The sequence below is a fragment of the Pseudoliparis swirei genome, chromosome 4, assembly GCF_029220125.1.
Source record: "Pseudoliparis swirei isolate HS2019 ecotype Mariana Trench chromosome 4, NWPU_hadal_v1, whole genome shotgun sequence".
NCBI lineage: Eukaryota > Metazoa > Chordata > Actinopteri > Perciformes > Liparidae > Pseudoliparis > Pseudoliparis swirei.
The window spans coordinates 29934948-29954463 of NC_079391.1; the positions used below are offsets into that span (position 1 = coordinate 29934948).

A 19516-nucleotide genomic window follows, 5' to 3' on the forward strand; every position below is an offset into this window, starting at 1 on the left:
TGAGCAGAGCCATTTGCTCGCTCCGAAACGTGATATCCGGGCCGGGATCGGACCTGCGAGGCAAATTAGGAACAATTTCCTTCTGACTATCAGATGCTCTGATATTATTCAGGCTGCGGTTATAGATGACGCTCCTGATACATTTAATTTGTCCTTTTAGATTCTCTTCATTAAATAACGAGATTCAAAAACAGGCGGTCGTAATGGGTTAACCCTCTTAAACAGACACAGGCGGATGAGGTCCCACCCCCACATCCCCGGGACATTTAGCGGTTAGCTCCGTCACAGTCCTGTTCGCATCCACGAACTGGTTCTTCCAAACAGGGCTGAGATGTTAACCCCAAGAGGAGGAGCAGCGGGCTTTTAGATTGCATCAGTAGACTCTCACATTTCGACTCCTCTCCTCCACTTAAACCGCTGGTTCTCAAACTTTTTCTGCCGCGCCCCACTTGGGAGGAAGAAAAATGTTTGCGCCCCACCGCACAAACAAAATTGTATCTAAATGGTCCACGCTGAATTTTTATTGAAATAACAACTTTGTGTGACTCCTGTGGCTCTGTGCTTTTTCAACTAATAGAATAAAGAAAATTGCAATCACTTTTAATTAAACCAGATTGCTCCATCAGACAAAAACAACTAAAAAGTGAAATCACTTTGTTAGAACAATGCAAATAAAGTTGTGCAAAGAATAACTCATATTTGGCAAATAGCTTATCGTGGCTGCAATTAACATGTGTGGAACTGGATATATTTTCAATACAATAACAATAAGTGCAACCTGTGAAAATCTAAACAAAACCTTCAAATATTTGGCAATACAGTATTTTACACTAAATATCTTTTCAAAACAATAACGTGCAACCGGTGCAAAACTAAATATGTGCAGATATGTGTGAGCCATCGAGTTGTATCAGTATTAGTTCAAATTCACTAAGATTCTCAAAGGAATCAATATTCCCTTCATCGAGAGCCTGCAAATTAATCATTATAATTGACTGAATAACTCCAAAAAGTATATTAAAGATAAAATAAATGATGAACTGAGTCCACCTCCTCTTTGCAGAATAACGTTTCCTGTCCTGTATGACACACGTCATCATATGACGGATGTTTAATGTCACAACAGCTGAAGGCTCTGTCTCCTCACAGTGAACACAGTGGTGCTTTCAGGGACCTTGTTTTTATGAAATTGACCACGCTAAAAGCATCACAACCTCGTGTAGTCCACGGCTCATTTAGGCTTCTCTGTGTATGACAGTGTTTCCATTTAGAGACACTCTTGACCAGCGCCAGAAAGCCACACAACTCTCCTATTTCAGCCCGTGTGGTCAGGTAACTGATCAGCTGATGCCACTTTTACAAACTGATTTCATTCACCTCTGAAAGATCTCCCGTGGCTTATTTACGTGAGTGGGGTGTTATGTCGCCTACTGTCTTTTTAATGTGTTGGCCTTCATACCGTCCGCTGAGCGTTCAGAGATAAAACACAGACGGGTCTCTCCTCATCCGCTTCGACTGCGCTTGATTTTATTTTCCCTCCTGCCAAACGTCTCTCCGTTGTCACAACACTGAGCGACACGTGAGTCGCAAAGGAGCTTGGACGTAACGTAAACATTTAAAAATACTTTTGGAATATGTGAGACGCTCTCTGCACTGCCCCCCCCCCCCCGTGCCCCACCTGTAATACCTCGGAAAACTGAATTTTGATCACTAATTGTTTGTCTTTTATTAAGTCCACTTTTGATTGTTTTCACCGGTATACTCTGATTCTATATATACAGTATGTTATAATATATATATATATATATTATATTCAGTATATATATTCATATATTTCAATATACTATTTCAGGCATTATATGGACAAAATGATGACTCCATTTAACAGAAAACAACAACTTATAGCTGCATATTTGACGAAATCAGTTATTTATAAGCATGCTAACTGTAGACTCGGATCAGATAAGCTGCTGTCTGTCTCGGTAGCTAATTGATTCAGTCATCTCTGAGTCCTACGGCAGCAGAGACAACGTGACTGATGACATGTTCAGTGTCGGCATCGTTTCTTCTCCAAGCTCCAACCCCCCTTTTTCCTCCCGGCTTCTCTGGCCCTTGGAGACCAGAACCCCCCCCCCACCCCCACACACACACACACACACACACACTCAGCCTCGTCGCCTCCTCGGCTCGGGGGTATGTTTCCCGATCTATCCCTCTGCCCTCCCCCTCCCCCTTCCCCTCCTCCGCTCTCCGCAGCCAGACCCCACCTCCAGCCAGGAGGGGAAAGCATGCGGAGCTGAGGAGAGAGGCTGCATACCAACACAGAGAGCAACACACACACACACACACACACACGCTACTCACGGACACGTCATGGAGCGTTCGCTGATACAGCTCACTCGCTTCTGATATTGCCAAACGCGCTCTCACCTGCTGATGTTGTTCACATAGTAGCAGAAGTCGTGCGCAGGTTCAGACCTGAGAGTCAGACGGTAACCAGACGGTTGGAAACGGACACCTTTTGCTTTGGAGATTTCTTTTTTTTATCAACGGGGATCGACACTCACCTGGACTCGTTTATTTTCGCTTCGCACTAACAGCGCTACCATGTTTGAGGCAGAAAGGTACGTCAGAGTGTTTTAGAGTATCGCCGTCGACATGACTGTTTTTTTTTCACGTGACATTTTGTGAATTTCAGTGCGTGCATTCTTCATAAGTCAAATATTTCTGCAGCTTCTTTTGACTCAGTGAGTTTTGCTCCTGTTGGTCACCGTGGCTGCGTAAACTCCACCCGGCCGCTCGGCTTCAGCCCGTAAACTCGTCCTGTTTGGACACGTTCCTCCCGATGGCAGAAGGTCACAGGTTAACCGGTGTCTGAAAACAAGAGGACAAGGAGGCTCGGTTACTCATTAGTGTGACGGATTAACATGGTTTGTGTGCAATCTTCAAGGTGACTTTGTTTTCGGGGGTGATGGATGACTCCCATAGAGGACGGCGAACCCCCCTCGGAGCGGATCCTGTGTCAGAGCGGGATCCACCATTCTTCACCTGTCGGCAGCGTCTGTCGTCTCTCTTATTGTGAAAATCTGCTTCACAACAATTAGCGACTGGTGGTCCATTTAAAATTGTATTTAACTTAAGTGGTTGTCCATCATGCCACTGTTTACCCACAATTCTAAATGATGAATGTAACAGCTTTTGAACAAATAATAACAGCCACAGCATAAGCAAAAATAATATATATTTTAAATGGTCTTTGGAGATGCGTATTGTAAAATTAAATACATTTTGAAGACAATACAGGTGAATAAGGTACAAAATGTAAAAAGGGATATCACCATGAAACCTGCCCAGTTATTACTTACATTAAAGGGTACCTGTAGTGCAAAACAATATGTAGCCAGATCAAAAGATAATGTGTTTCTAAAGGTTATTCATGCACTGACGGTCCAGTATTCAATAACAATACGTAGTTTAGGCTGTTCAAAGTCCTCAACTCCGACATGCGACATTGCACTGGAGCTTGAATATGTCGCGGGTGGTGTGACGTCAGATCGTTGAGAGATCGACAGCCAGCCACAGCGGATGTGTTCAGAAACCAATGTAAACAACGTCGGCGCAAACAAATGCTGAGAGATTGAGAATATGGACGATGAAAGATTGTCTGATTCAGCAACTGGATACTTGTTTGAACCTTTAAAAGCAGACTATCCCCATTTAGTGAATTGTGACAGCGATGATAGCGATGATTCAGATGAAGTTGATGCCGAAGGACCGCCGGTCCAGATGCTTCACCGTGCGGGCCGTGCACGCAAGTCGGCGGACGTTTGGTGCAGTTGTGGGAAATGTGTGCCACAAAAAACAGACAGAGTGCATTTGTTGTAAAGAGCACGAACTTATGTCCGATGATATAGTGTCATTAGACCTCATCTGCTTCACACAAAAGCGTGAGCTTGATAGCTACATCGCGCATAAGCCAGCGCTGGAGATGTCTTTCATTGATGCAATGATCAGCCGACATGTTCGGGGGTGCTAGTGACTTTTTCTTTGCTCCGTCCGTCCCGATGCGCGCAAACCGGTGTCGGAGCTCCGCGGCGCACGAGACGGCGGGCAGAGGACTGTCAACGCAACACGTAGAGACAGAAATGACATGCTGCTGCTGTAATGTGGCGCTATAGAGAAAGTGACAGGGGCGGCCAATTTTTTAATGTCATGCGATCTACCAATACTACGCGCGATCGACTGGCAGGTCGCCGCGATCGACGTATTGAGCACCCTGATATAGATTGTGTAATTCTTGAGGCCACCGATCTATCCCAAGAAGCAACGCGTGTAGAAGTGGCTCCGGATTGGCTGAATTCCTTTCAACGACTCTACGTCATAGTTAGCTTTGAGCTGGAGTAAATAACTAGCAAAATGGCTGCGCCCACGGACTCGGAATGTTGACAAAGAAATGTAAATCCTCGGGCTATGCGTGACTTGTTGACAATAGCGGCGGGGTAAATATGATTTATTTGATGCGCCGAATGGATGTAGCACGTTGTTGTTTTGCACTACAGGTACCCTTTAAGACCTTTTTTTTTTGTTTTGGAAAATGCAAATGAGGCATTATCTAACTTTGGTGGATTTAGGAGAAATCTACAGACGGAAACAAAGTAGTAAAACAACCAATCCCTTAAATGTGTAGTGTTGATGTTTTCTCCGCTAGTCTGGAGGCAAGAAAAGACCCAAATTGACCAGTGCATGAAACACAATGCATTTGTCTGGGGTGTCTCTCCTTAAGGTCCATAAAGGCAGCCGAGTACGTAAAAGACTTTAATCTGGATTTAAAGCCTAAATCCGGCCCCTCCTCTCTCCTCACGATATTTGTTCCAGCTCCTTAATTCACGGTAACTAAATGCTGATTCTCCATGTTTAGTTTGGACCCTGGGTAATGGTTAGCAGACCGCTACCAGATGACCCGGGAGAGTAGCCGCAGCCTTTGTGCTGCATTCGTTTTTCTGGTGAGAAAAGTGCAACATCTGGTACTTTGGAGTTGTGCCGCTCAAACAGCGTTCACATGCAAATCCGTCCCAGTCTGCTTCATATCTGTTCCAGATCAGCGCGGTGCTTTCTCACCCCGTTGCCGCAGCGCCCCTCGGCTCGACAGAGTCTTTTAGCGCATTGCTTTGGTTTTCCAGACGGCGAACTCAACTTGCATTAACCTCACTTCCAGCAGCAGCTGTGTTGAGTAAAAGGAAGAAAAAAAACTCAGATAAGCCCAGACAGACCGGCTGGAGAAGGAATTAAACGTATGCATGTCGCAGCTTTTCAGCCTGTTTTGTGCATCAAAGTTGCCAAGAGAAAACAACAAATTATGGCGATTTTAACTATTTAGTTTTCAATTAAATTGATTCTTTAAAAAAAAGAAGCTGTACACATTCTGAAGTCTGCAGTGTGTTTAGGTTTCCTCTCCGCTGAGTGACTTCTGGTTGCCGTTAAGTTTCTGTCTCGCCGCTCCGATGCCGATTTGGTTCGACTGCAGGTTACACAAAAGAGCTCTGTGTGTGTTAAACACTGCACTCTGTGTATACTGTACATATACACGTAGGTATAAATGTCTGTTTGTGTGTGTGCCGGGTCGCCTCTTTCCGAGATCCACGGAGAGATAACACAGGGAGTGTTTTAGCGGTGGAACCCTGGCAGGGTTTTTGTTGTTTTTCTGGTCGCTCGACTGCAGAAGCCTAACCGCCACACAGAAGGCATTCAGCGGAGCAACACTCGGGCCTCGACTTTACATCAGCAAACATTTCATTAAGTTACACCTGGGTAAAAGGAGTCAATATTTAGTTCCATTAGGGAACCTGCTCCACGGGTAAATATGTGGGGGATCAGTGGGTGTTGTTTTAGTTTGAATGGGAATGTTTGTGTAAGTGTCCGGGGGCTTGAGCATCGCTAACGGTCAGCCTCCGACTCCAACTGCCAAGAAATCGAGCCCATTCAAAAGTAGTTTTTTTTTCTCGTTATGAGATGACGTGAATGGCCCCTACACATACAGTGTATTTTTTAGCTTCTTTTAATGTTCAGCCACTAAGCCAATCATAATTTCCCGGCTGGTGAAGGCAATAGTCTGCATAAAGAGCGGGCTCATCCGCTGCCCACGGAGCTGCCACTTCTTTTACAGACCGCTGTTGTTTTGTCGCTCGCCACATGAGAGGATTGTGTCTGTTTGCCAACCGGGATTGGTGGGAGCTTTGTCTCGGGCCGGATATATAGATGTGGGCTCCTCCCGATCTTTCTACGACAAAGGCAGCTCTGATGAGAAATAACAAGAGCAGTTTGTCTTCACAACTGCACGCCTTGAATTCGTCCTCTCCGAGCCCTTTTAATTGTGTGCCCGAGAACCGCTCCGCGGGGACGATGTCTGACGTGCTTTGTCGTGCTTTGCAGCTACATGACTGACGGAGGTTTGGGTCTGTACACGCGGCGCCTGAACCGCCTGCCCGACAGCATGGCCGCCGTGCGAGAGACGCTCCACCGCAACACGTCGTCCGGACAGGGAGATGCTGACAGGTGAGCACGCTTTATTTGTTCTCCCCCCACGCTAACGAGGGCGACCGTGGCGATCTTTCAATGTCTTCGACCCCGACATTCCCCAGAATGCTCCTATTAACACACATGTTCAACTCGATGTACTGTACATGCTGCAGCTGATGAGTTTATAGGCTGTAATGCTCACTGGCCTGTTTCCTGCTTCTGCCGATGCAGAAAATAGAAAATATTCTGGTTTCCTGGAAGTAGAAATTCTGTTAAGTCCTCTTCTGGTGTTACTCGTGAAATGTATTGTCTGGGACTCTATTTACTGTAGAATTACAGTTAATTACTGGCAGCAGTTTCGCCAGTAAGCTATTGTGCATTTTACAGCATCTCTACTGCATCAAAATAATACAGTAAGCTAATGTGAGCAAAGCATAATGTACCATTTACAGTGTGTTTACTGTATTAGAGAAAGAGAGGAAGTTATTGCAATCAAAATGTAAAAGCATTGGTTAGAATGGCACTGTTTCTGTTCTGGTTGACTGAACATCAAATGGAAAACAAACCAAAAACAGCTGAAATACGATCATATCCTGTCTGCAGCTTAACAACTTAACAACACAACATGTATCTCTTTAGTTCAGAGTGATATTGCACATTGCGCCTTTACAAAGTACGCGATGTTTCTGTGCTTTGTGCAGTACGCCACACTGCTGGAGCGCCAACTGACTCCAAATGCTGGAAAATCGCAGCGGAGACACATTTTCTCAGGTGTTTACGGCACATATTGGCCACAGCGTGTAGCGAGTGAAAAGATTGAGTGTTGGAGTGTCTGCGGGACTCTCCGGCGCGTCCCCGTGTCAGCGTGAGTGATGGGATGCGGTGCCGCAGCCTTTGTCCTGTCACAGAGACGGAGAGAGAGATTTGGTCCCTGGCTAATTGACAGACGGAAATGGATGAAGGCCAATCAGGGCCCCACCATGGTGCATGAGAGTAGGGAGGGGGGGGGACTGGACTGGGTGAGACAAAGGAATGACTCGTCTTCTCAATTGATATCCAGATGCCATTAAATGAACCAAATATACCAGCTCTTTGGGCTTTTTGGCTGGCTCCATTTGACATTTAAAAACAGAAGCTTTGTAATCTCTCATCAGTCTTGACTTCACATCCTTGTGTGTCTAGGAGTCGTCCTAAGTGCTACGAGCAGCCTTTGCCCTTAATCCTCAGGTGTGGCTAATTTCCTGTCCTTCAGACTTTTGACCTTTTGTCCTCTTGGTTCCTTTTACACTCCCATTAGACTGCCCCAGCCCGTCGGTGGGGTTTACTGCCCTATAAGAGCTGGTTGAAGTCTAATAATGCGAAGGAAAGCTGCTTCAATGCTTCTTTCCTTCGCACTGGACGATCCTTTACGGGAAGAAAGTAGAAAATGCCGTCCCACATTTTCTTGCAGCAACAGTCTAAAGCGCCGCGTCGTTCGGACCTCAAGAGCGTTCACAGTCGCTGTTAAGTTGTACACGATGGACAGATTGGACATCTTCGGAGGTGTGATTGTGTTGTGGACTGGAGTCCTTGCTGTCGCTGGATTCCCTTCCTCCTTCCTCGACCTAACGACGATTTCCATCGAAGGCCGAGGAAAAGTTATTAGCAAAATAACATCGAGTGTAACTGTTGTTCCTCTTGGACGGCCTCTGTCTGCCCTCTCACCTTTCATTTCCCTCCTGCTGGTCTTGATTAGAGACTGTGGCGAGTTGAAGCAACTGCAAAGCAATTAAATGATAAAAGTTAGGGGGATTTCTTTTTCGGTTGTTTTGTTTGATTTTGTGCTTTCAAGTTTGTCTGTGAAGTTTAATGGACCGGGAAACTTCCCATGTCAGCTTTTCATGATCTTCAGTCGGCTCCATTATTTCCTCCGTGAGATTAGAGACGGGGGAAATGTAAGAGTTCTAAAAATCAAGAGGGGACGAGGTGATGCCCCTCCCCCCAGAAGGAATGTCTGACAAATGTGCTCGCTGCTTTTTGTTTGGGATTAATTAGGAGAGGTGGAAGCAGCAGATCATACTCATGAGCATAACAAGTGGAAGGCGGGGCAGCTGCAGGGTAAAGAACGGTGACTGTTGTAAAAGATGAGACTAATTTAACACATGAGATGTGGGGGAGGAGGGGTAAGAGGTGTGCAGGTGGAGGAGGGCGAGCAGCTTTCTCTACGCACGAGTGTCACGGTGGAAGTTGTCCACAGTGTGTGTGTGTGTGGTCTGTATTTGCTCGCTGGGCGTGTGCGACTCATCTGTAAACCTGCTTAAGTAGAAATGCCGTTTTTCGTTTTTAATGTCCTTTGGCTTGGGATGCAGCCTTGGAGCTGCTGGGGAAGTGGGGGTGGGGGGGGAAAGGTGTTGGATGTCACTGCGGCACAGGGGCAAAAAACCTCTCGACCCCCCCGGGACCAGGAGGTCGCGTGCTTCAAAGGGTCGAGGTTCACAGACGGGAGCTGTTCCTGAACCGGCTGAAGCCTCCAGATCAGACCGAACCGGCTCTCATGAGGAGCAGGAAGGGTGTCAATAAAATAAGATGAAAATAACGCAGCGATGAGATAACAGGAACAAACCACTTAGCGTGCTTATCATCGCATCAGCTGAGTCGGTGACTGATGTGACGGCTGAATCTGATTAGCGAAGTGAAGGAACTAGTTTGACCAACTGTCGAATCTACGTAAAGCAGAGTAAACAGGCAGCGGCTCTCGTGGCGAGGAACTGTGTGTGTGTGTGTGTGTGTGTGTGTGTGTGTGTGTGTGTGTGTGTGTGTGTGTGTGTGTGTGTGTGTGTGTGTGTGTGTGTGTGTGTGTGTGTGTGTGTGTGTGTGTGTGTGTGTGTGTGTGTGTGTGAGCGTATGTGTGTGTGTGAGCGTATGTGTGCGTGCTTACCCCTCTAATTTATCTCTGGGGCCAGAGAAACAGGAAGTAATCTATAACCGTTTGTCTCGTGATTTTTATTCTCTTTGTTACAGCAGACAAAGGAGACGTCTCTGTGTCGTGAAACCGCTGTAGCGGTGAGTTTTAGAGCGAGCCCCCCACCCCGCCGCTCCCGTTTTGCTGAGGCGTTAAAGATATCATTTGTCTTTTCCAAATAAGAACATGACACAAAGAAGAGAAGAGGGCATTTCCCGAGGAGCCGACTCATATTTTACACATGTGAGCGAATTGTTTTCCCGACTCTATATTCTTCTTGCCGGTACAGCCGGTAGTGGCGGGATCGGAGCTCTTTGAGAAGAAGTTGGAAGATTGGCTGCTGTTCATGTGTGCGGCATGAAAAGGACAAGTAAGATAATCAATTACAGGAAACCGTCTTTATTTGATTTGGTCAATATGCAGCTTTGAAGATTTTTTATCATATTAGGGCCATTGGAGGTAAAACAAATACATCCATGCAGGAATACGAAGCCGGGGGAGGGGGGCGTATTCCGGGAAGTTTGAAGTGGTACATTTAAAACATTTGTGAGATAAAACAATCGAATATAAAAGAAGAAAAAAAACTTGAATATTCGCCCCCTGATCATAAATACACGACTTTAGGTCCAACTAGATGTTTACGGTGGCTGGCGTTACCAAGGTTTATGTTTTTTGTTGTACATGTATATTTTTCCACTTAAAGATCAGAGAATGTCAGAGAGTAAATATACAACTTTAATCGCCAATATTCTATAATTTTTTTCTGGGGACATTACCCTCCTTCCCCCGGCGTTGTTATTTATTTAGTTTTAACCTACAATGGTCTTAATACACTTTGGCATAGACCAAATCATATGACGGCCTCGTGACACGCACAAGCACTCAGCACTCGTGTTCAACAGATACACCTTCCACCTAGGAGTGAGACAGCTGTAACACACTCTCAAGGCCTGTCATTGTCCTTCTCATTATCTTTTAATTAAAGATTGAATACCTGTTATAAAGTTATTTGAGTTGCCGCTGTCTTTCCATGCCTTCCTTGCCTTCGTGGCGCAAAGCCTTTAAACGTAAGTCTTTTAAGTCCATTAGCACGGCGTATAGAAACCCATCCGCCTCATTCATTTCAACGATCCGCCGGCAAACAAAAATGATTACAAGTAATCTGGTTGAGCTTTTTCGGCAAGCTGCTGCATCGGCCAATCAGAGACAGGTAAACACACACTCCAGGAAGACGACTTTGCGATGTGAATTGTGTAATTCCACTGTGGTCACTTTCCAGCGTTGTACAATCCTTTTTTGTGATCTGTCGTGCATTCGTTCGGCACCTGAAACTCAAATTCTTTCTTCCTTTACTCATCGACCTTCCCTCCAAAGTCTCGAGGCAGATCATTTGAATCCAACATTTTTTGAGAAAGGGTCGAGCAGCAGAGACCTGTGCCGAAGCTCAGGGGAGGAAGTGGCGTTTGAAACCGTGTCCGACGGAGACGATCGTCGGCGTACCCGAGCACACGTCCATCATTTTGAACAAGCCACACAACTTCCAACAACAACGCAAATGTCAACACTACAGCCGTAATCTTGTTCTACAACTGTAACTTAAGAAATCCGTGTAGTATAATGTAACGTTAAGGCTAGCGCGAATCGTGCTAAATTATGATGCTATAATGTAACGTTAGCAAGCTCGTTGCTGCTTAACGTTACGTAACTTAACTTTATAAGTTACGGTCATCAAAATATTACAGGTGTATTGTTACCTTCGCATTGAAAATGCGGAAGGTTGTGTTTTGATCGCCGTGTATTTATTTGTATGCGTGTTCCTCGCATAACTAAAAAAGTATTAAACCGAATCGCATGAAATTTGGTGGGATGATTGGTTATTATCCGGGGACCATTTGATTATATTTTGGGATCGATCAGGTCAATGTCAAGGTCATGAAAAGGTCAACATCTTCTTGGATCGCATTAAATTTGCTGGGATGATTGGTTATTATCCGGGGACCATTTGATTATATTTTGGGATCGATCAGGTCAATGTCAAGGTCATGAAAAGGTCAACATCTTCTTGGATCGCATTAAATTTGGTGGGATGATTGGTTATTATCCGGGGACCATTTGATTAGATTTTGGGATCGATCAGGTCAAGGTCATGAAAAGGTCAACATCTTCTTGGATCGCATTAAATTTGCTGGGATGATTGGTTATTATCCGGGGACCATTTGATTATATTTTGGGATCGATCAGGTCAAAGGTCAAGGTCAAGGTCATGAAAAGGTCAAAATCTTCTTTTTATCCAATTGGCATGCAACTAATGGCAAAATGTTTATAATTCAATGCCCAATCTTGTGATATGTGAAGGTATGCACTCTACCCAGTGCCCGTTCTAGTTTACCTTGATTTGATTGGTGGAGGAACTTGGTACAATGTGCGAGTTACAATGGCGTACCTTTATTCTATAATACAACACATTAAATACATGTCATTTTCCATCATTGGCACTTCGAAGATCTTCGTTGGTTTCCAGTTTCTCTGCGGTGGGTTTTAATCGCTCCTGCAACAGAGCTCGCCGTTGTTTACAACCAGTGGCGGCTGGTGAAATATTTTTTTGGGGGGGGGGGCACAGTTTAAATATCACTCAACAATGAGAAGAAAAGAGGTTTTGAGTAGAATATTGTAAAAAACAAAGCTTTATTTAAAGAACACACCGTGCTCAACACTGTCCAATAACAACTATCAACACACTGTAACTTTGGGCATGAGAGGTTCAGAGCAGCTTTAAGGAACATTGGGTTGGGTTTCAGAGGTTTGCAAAATAAAAGAGTTTCACCCTCACATGAAAGAGGTTCAGAGCAGAATAGAGTCAGAAAGAGATCACATGTTACATTGGGTGACAGAGTAGACCCACTACTGTAAAGAAAAGTAGCCTCCTCTCTTTAAAGTGGTCAAACTTCTCAATAACTCTCTGGTTAAAGTCAATCATGTCTGTAACCAGCCTGTTTCCATTATTCTTGAGGGAATGTGTCTGTTTTTCAGAACTTCTTTGTTGTGTTTTCGATGCCAGTTCTGCTGCTCTGCTCTGCAAACAGGGTTAGCTTCATGCTGTTAGCGAGTTAGCTCCATGCAGTTAGCTAGATAACTGCAGCAAGATTCGTGCTTTACACTTGTCTGCAGCTCTTTAGATCCCTCCCCCCGTTGTAGTCCAGAGAGTTTCAGTCCCTTTGGAACAACAGACAGGGGAAACTAAACAGCGCATTACTCACTGAGCCTCCAGCTGACCAACTCCGTTAGCAACCTGCTCTGTAGCTCCGTGGAGCTCTCTGGCTGAGGGAACGCCGGTCTCTGATCTGCCGAATAGTCCAGTCACGTGAAATAATAAAACGATGTCATTGGCCAATGAGCGCACATTTTTGTGCCCCAAGATTCACGTTTCATCCGCCAATGAGAAGCCGTCCTTACTGAAACGACTGAAATGTTTGCTGCTCCCGCACACACACATTGGGCCGGTGTCCCGAAAATGGGGCGGGGCTTCTCTCCGTGATAATGAGTGGCGATATATTATATTTTTTCACATTAACTTAAGTGGTTGTTGACAGGCTGACGGTCTCCCACACACATTTAGCGCGTCAACACGGTATATTTACTATTTAAATGATTTGGCATACAATGTTTTTTGACAGGATGATTTTTTTTCTTCTTCTTCTTATTTTTTTTCATCTCAAAATTTTAAGAGGGGCGGCGCCCTAGCGCCCTCTATGGACGCACTGCCACTGTTTACAACACGTCGTACTTTTCATACGCACACGCACACTAGAAGCCCACCTGCTCTCCCCGAGTCGTTCCCGCTCCTGTCGGGACTTGAGCGGCTTCCCCGTTGGCCTCGGGTAGCGTAGGGAAGAGGTTCTTCACCTGGCGCTTCACCTGTCTGTCTCTGCGTAACCCCACCTCTACCTGCTCCCCTGCTTTTAAAGCAGTCGAGTGTTGTGGTTCGCCTCCGGTGAGACTCTGCGCCGTAATAACGATCGCTCCCGTCGTCTTTTCACGAGCCGGCGATCTCGTTCCCCCAAAGAGCCGGGAGTCTTTATCGTACGATAATTGCACACTCGGGGAACACGGCTTCGTTTTGCACTTCTGCCCCTCCGAAGCTCCCCGCAGTTGTCGCACCCTCGGAGACGACATCAACCTGTCAGTGCTGCTCACAGCTGCCGGCTCAGGGCTCCTCCGACACTGACCCCGCCGCGCGCGGGTCCCCAGACTGCGCGCTGGGCCCTCGGCTCCACTCTCGATGAGCGCTTGGCTAATGGCGGCAGAGGGCAGCAGGGTGAGTCGGTGTTGGGTTACCGAGACGGGTGGCACCAAGGAAAAATGATGATCCAAGCTAAACCATCTGTGGTTGTCAGATAGTGCAGTTTGCAGGGAAAAAAATGCCATTTTGGAGTCGTTTCATGATTATTTCCTCAGATATTTGTGGTCTTTGTAAACTTCACAATCTGAGAGTTTGGATTCATTGTCTTCTTTATATCAGAAAATGGAGTAATTAGTCGTGAAGTGACACTGCTTGATGGCTTTGTGGTAATGGCTCAGTCACACAGGACCGACATCCACGTCATGATTTGTGGCAGGGCTGTGCCTCAGGTTTCACTTGTCAGGAGAGTAGACGTCCATCTATTTTGCTCACTGGCTGTGTTGAACTTGTGTTTCAGCCAGAAACGTGGCTCCCGCCGCACACCGTGATATCACCAGGAAACTGAGAGCGTGCTGCGAAATGGGATCGGTCACATTCCTTTTTTTTATTTTATTAGAGGAGCGTCAGAAAGCTTCTCAAACTTAAAATGAACTGCAGTCTGACTGGGGCTAAAAATGTTCCGTCTGTGATTAATGTTGACACAAAGTGATGCAATGCACCACCAGATATGGTCTTTAAAAAGGAGGAAACAAATTGTAAATATGTCTCCTTACATTATATAACCTCACATTTACTGATTTTATTAGAGGAGCGTCAGAAAGCTTCTCAAACTTAAAATGAACTGCAGTCTGACTGGGGCTAAAAATGTTCCGTCTGTGATTAATGTTGACACAAAGTGATGCAATGCACCACCAGATATGGTCTTTAAAAAGGAGGAAACAAATTGTAAATATGTCTCCTTACATTATATAACCTCACATTTACTGAGAGGTGAGCATTGGGTCTAAGATAACAACAACAGCCACACCTATCCTTTGTGTGTTCTCCCCTTATCTTCTGCACCTGCACACACACACACACACACACACACAGAGACACACACACACATGCACTTATACTCATAACACACTTCACGCAACCAAATATTATTCCTCAGATATGGAGACTCTCACACAGCCTCTGACTCTCCTAGAATACTAAATACTGTAAATGCCTCCCAGACATGTTCATACTGAAAGCCGAGTTCTGCTGTGTTCCACTGGTGCGTGCATGTGTGTGTGTGTGTGTGTGTGTGTATGTGTATGTAATAAAGCCAGACCAGCGAGGCGTTGGGGGGGTGCGCTGGGGCAGTCTGACCTGCAATCTGTAGCAGTTTGATTCAAGATATGAGGTCAAATATGTTCTCAAGTTAACGTGATGCTCCCACACATGCTCACATACCCCAGCTGCTGCAGAGCGCTCCTCCACCGACGCAGAAAAAACACTCCATCTTATTCATTTTGGTCGAGAAGTCCATGTTAAAAAAATAAAAATAATCAGTCTTTTGAGTTAATTTTCAACATAATGGACCATTAGAAACTGAGCTGCAAAAACTACAACAAACAGTCAGCAAGCTGCTTCAGTAACTATCGGATGAAATGGTCATAAAAGGAGCGGTCTTGTTTTGATATTGATTGATTGATATTTTATATTTTGGTTTATCGTGTTACACATTTAGAAGAAATCCGCTTGTGGGGAGCAGCCGGCAACGGCCGTGTTTGAGCATCTTTGTTTACGGGGAGAGAGAAAAGGATAAAAGAATCGATGAAAACTACGGGTTGTTGTGAGGAGAGAGAAAATGAGACGCGCTCCTTAGAGAAATTATGTTTCGGTTGCCGTGGATACCGTATCAGCAAACCAGCATGCCCTCCTCTGGGCTTTTAACAAGAACACCTGCCTCGCCCCAGGAAACACACACACACACACACACACACTGAATAGGGTGTAATGTGTATCATATATGCATCATTATCACACTGTTAATGTTTTTAATCCCCTCACATCCTTCAATCATTATCTTTTTGGAGTCAAACTTTGCGACATCCACAGCTCTCTCTTGAGCTTTGTGCTCTCTGTGTCCTCTCACTGTTTGTTTAGGCGCGTGTGTGTTGAGCCTGTTTCTGTCCAGTTTAGTTGCGGCATTACTTCATGCGATGTAGAACTTGAGAAACAAAGCTTGACGACGTTTTCCGACGGGAACGTCTCACGAGCCTCAGCCGGCCCAAGAGGTTTCTCGAAGGGGAACGCGGCGGTCCGGGTCCAGGCCTCCGGGAGGAGCCGGTCGACGGAGGGAGCGGAGCACGTTGGACTTTGAACTCGTCTGCAGCGAGTGGGTCGTGGAGTAAGTCTGAATCCTCCGTTCCTCCCCTGACTGGTGTTCTCCGTGCGGGCCGCAGCTCTAGAGTCACCGGATGAAGTTGATTATCCACGTTTCAGCTGCGGGAAAAGCTCGAGGACAAAAGTCTGCATGCAAGACAGGGAGCGAGGTTTTAATCACGGTCCCTTGATAGTGTATCTGCAGGCCGTCATGTGGGTTGGATTTGTGTGTCCTGTGAGCCCAAATCATTCATTTTCTTTGGGGGTTTTCACCCTTTATCACAGTTTTCCCCATTTCTGTGTCACCTTCAGTAGCTCTAAGGTTGGGCAAATCCTAGAAATAAGACGATCTGACATCATCGTTTCAATTTTCTGTGTCAGCTTTTTCCAGCTCATTTATGCTAAATTAAGTTTACACAGAGTGGAATATTTTAAACACATTTCCCATAATTCAGCCTGACATATTTGGTATCTTTGAAAACTTTGGGATCTCTACAAGAGTTTATTTTGGGGTTTGGGGTCGAAAGGATTAACTTTAATTGTCCACGCTGTCAGTAACCATTGCACTGTTTTTCGTTTCCGATATTTTTGTATTACTTCTTTTTTTTACTTGACATTTAATTCAGATGGAGAAGCAACTAAGAGCAAAGGGGCAACGAGGGGAAAAGAAAACAAGTAGCTCGATGTTCACTCCAGAAAATGTTTTCTTTCCTCAAAATGGAACCACCATCTGTTATCTGGAGACGCTTAAAAATAAAGGTTCATGAGCATTAAAAACAACCCACAGATTCCGGAGAGAGATTGCTTTCATATTGTAAATGCACCTCAACGTAACTCGTAAAATGTTGTCATTTCCCCCCCGAGGGATCCCACGAACCCGTTTGTCAGACCGCAGGTGAAGAGGCAGAAGTTACAGCTTTGTGTTTCATTCTGGCGCTGAGGCGACAATACGCTGGTTTGTGTGCTGTGTGTTTAAGTGGGTCCGCACACACACGTGAGGCATTTCACACGCTGGTCCCGGTAGTTTTTAACGTTTTGGCTGCACGATGCCGGCCTGGCGGGGTCGCGTGCCTGCGTCCGCCGATGCGCGTCGCACACGCGGAGAGTTTTTTACCGAGGTTCCGGGTCAGTCGTTTAAATCTGAGGGAGTTTGTGTTTCCACGTCAAACAGAGCGCGAAAGAGAGAGAGATGAGTCGGAGGAAACACAGGCAGCCAGAGGGATCCAAGTGCTGTGAATAATTCTCTCCGAGTGCAGATAGAGACCGTTTCCCCAAACACGGGAGACAATGGGGCCAGACATGGGATAGAGACAGAGAGAGTGATCCAGAGAGACGCACGCATTCCTGAGGGTGATGTCCTGTCATTTCTCGTCGGCGCTGGGACAGCTGTGTCATTTTCGTACCCCGCGGTCCGATGGCTCCGGCCTGGAATGTGGCGCGTCCCAGCGGCCCCTTCACTGCCTCCTTCCCCCTCACACTGAGGCCATTACATCCTGACTTTTGTCTTTTTAACACAACAGATTAAATTGTGCTGATCCTCGAACCCTAAATGTCGTCAGATTTTAGTGTTTTTTTTTTTTCCCCATAGATGTTAATGTTTATTTACCACATTTCGCGAATGTTGTTTCTGCTGTGGATATTAAACATCTTATGAGAATGAAATAAATAAATTTCAAAAATTCAATTTGGTGCAGGTAATTAAGTCACGTCTCATATCATACGTCAGATCTAAATAGTCAAGAGCTTGCATTTATTAATAAACCTTCAAACACTGCAACGCATTAATGTGAAGCCAAAGAGCAGCTGCCGGTGCAGATGCTGACGTGAGAAATAATCAGCATTTCTCTGTGGAAGAGTTAAACTCAACGGCATTCCAGTACCTGCTTGGGGAAAAAACATCTGCTGCCGTAATCTTATCCCGCGTGTCATTTTGTTGCTACACGTTCCCGCTGCTGTAGCCTAATGAATTTATATGCCTGTCTGAAGACGTCGCCTTCGGTATTTTCATCGCTTGGCATCACTTCTCGAATGAATGTTTGAATTGTTATATTTCCTTGCTGGGAGTCGGCGCCAAACGCAAGACACGCCGTGTTGGTATTCGCAGCGCGTGCCCGATGGGAGCGGGGCGATTGTTCGGTCTTGTCCAGGAGGTAATCCGCAAGTTGCAGAACTAGAGAGATGGTTGAGTTTCGGCGTTGAACACGTGCGGTTGTGGGGGATTCCTTGTTTTATGGTTAGATAAATAACAGGGTTGTGCAGAGAGACATATTAATATCCCTCAAAGTACGGCGTCGAAGAAGTGTCATGGAATATTGGTACCAAATGTCAGGTATAAGGCGCTTGTGTGAAAACCTTTCAACTGATGTCAAGCTCCTTTCATAAACCCTCTATCCAGCTTAAATTAACCCGATGATTGAAGTCAGGCGATCTCGGTTTCTCAAAGGCTGATCCGCCCTCAAACTATCTCGTTAATTGGAACCAGACTTCAGTATTCGGGATAATTACGCGTGCCCGTCGGACTTCAAAAGGGGGAAGCGGCGATCACGGAATCCGTGATTTTCTAACAGCACAAAGGCAAAATAAACTCAGAGGAAGAGCCTCTTTTTTCTCCGCTGGCGAGCAGGAGATGATCACAACGCATCGGAGGAAGTCCGAACCGTAATCATGGCAAAATCTAACAACGCAACCGTAACCATCTTCTACAATATTCTGGAGTCGTGGACGGAGCCTCAACATTTGTTATGAGGGGATTGTACGATGCATGATTATTGTACAGTAGATCATTCGCCTCCAGCAGGCAATTGCAAGGTCCATGACCCCTTCTTGTCAAAGACATGTGATTGTTTGTATAGCAATGTCATTTGATGTTGTAATGTTGTCATTGATGCTGCGGAAGCCTTTTCGATTGACACAATCTGCCTCGTTTGTGCCAGAGAGAGATCTGACGGCTCGATGAAGTCTTGTCAGTAAATGATTCCTCGTGGGCGGAGTCGCTAGCGCTCGTATGGGAAATCATCGTGACGTAATAACGGATCTTGGCGATCTCGAAGAACTCTCTCCCTGTGAAACGTTAATCGAACTAATATCGCTCCTTCATCAACGGGATCTCTGAGGAAGGGAGCTGCCAGTTTATCCAGCTAACTTAATTTAGCCTCAAGTTTTTGGATGTGTTGCGAGGGTGATTTTGCCAAACTTGCTTCGTGGAACCGGAAAAGCCCGATTTACGTAATCTTATCGTGAAAATTATCCGGCGATACTCGCTTAAGCAGGTACGAGGAGCAGGGCCCTGACGTTGCGTCTGCACACTGTACACGGGCCTTTGCCTGTCAGCCGTGTCCCCCCTCAACCCCGGGGGCTTTAAGTCAGAGAGAGACAGTCCAAAGCCTCCCCTCTTCCGTCTGTCTGTGTGGACAGAGACGAGAGACTTTGGGCTTATATGATCCAGCTGCAGTGCGAGGACCAGGAGTCGCCCCTCAAACACAGGAAATCCCCTTTGCTTCTGCTCCGCCGCTCTGTTGTGGCCG

General features: G+C 45.8%; 1 protein-coding gene across 1 annotated transcript in view; it reads left to right on the top strand.

Moving 5' to 3' along the window:
- Positions 1-19516, top strand: part of nav2a (neuron navigator 2a) — a 100164-nt gene that overhangs the window by 60353 nt on the left and 20295 nt on the right. The window contains exons 9-11 of the mRNA XM_056413684.1: positions 1272-1327; positions 2501-2624; positions 6430-6552. Of these exons, the coding sequence (XP_056269659.1) occupies positions 1272-1327; positions 2501-2624; positions 6430-6552 (303 nt within the window). The remainder of the gene's footprint in view (positions 1-1271; positions 1328-2500; positions 2625-6429; positions 6553-19516) is intronic.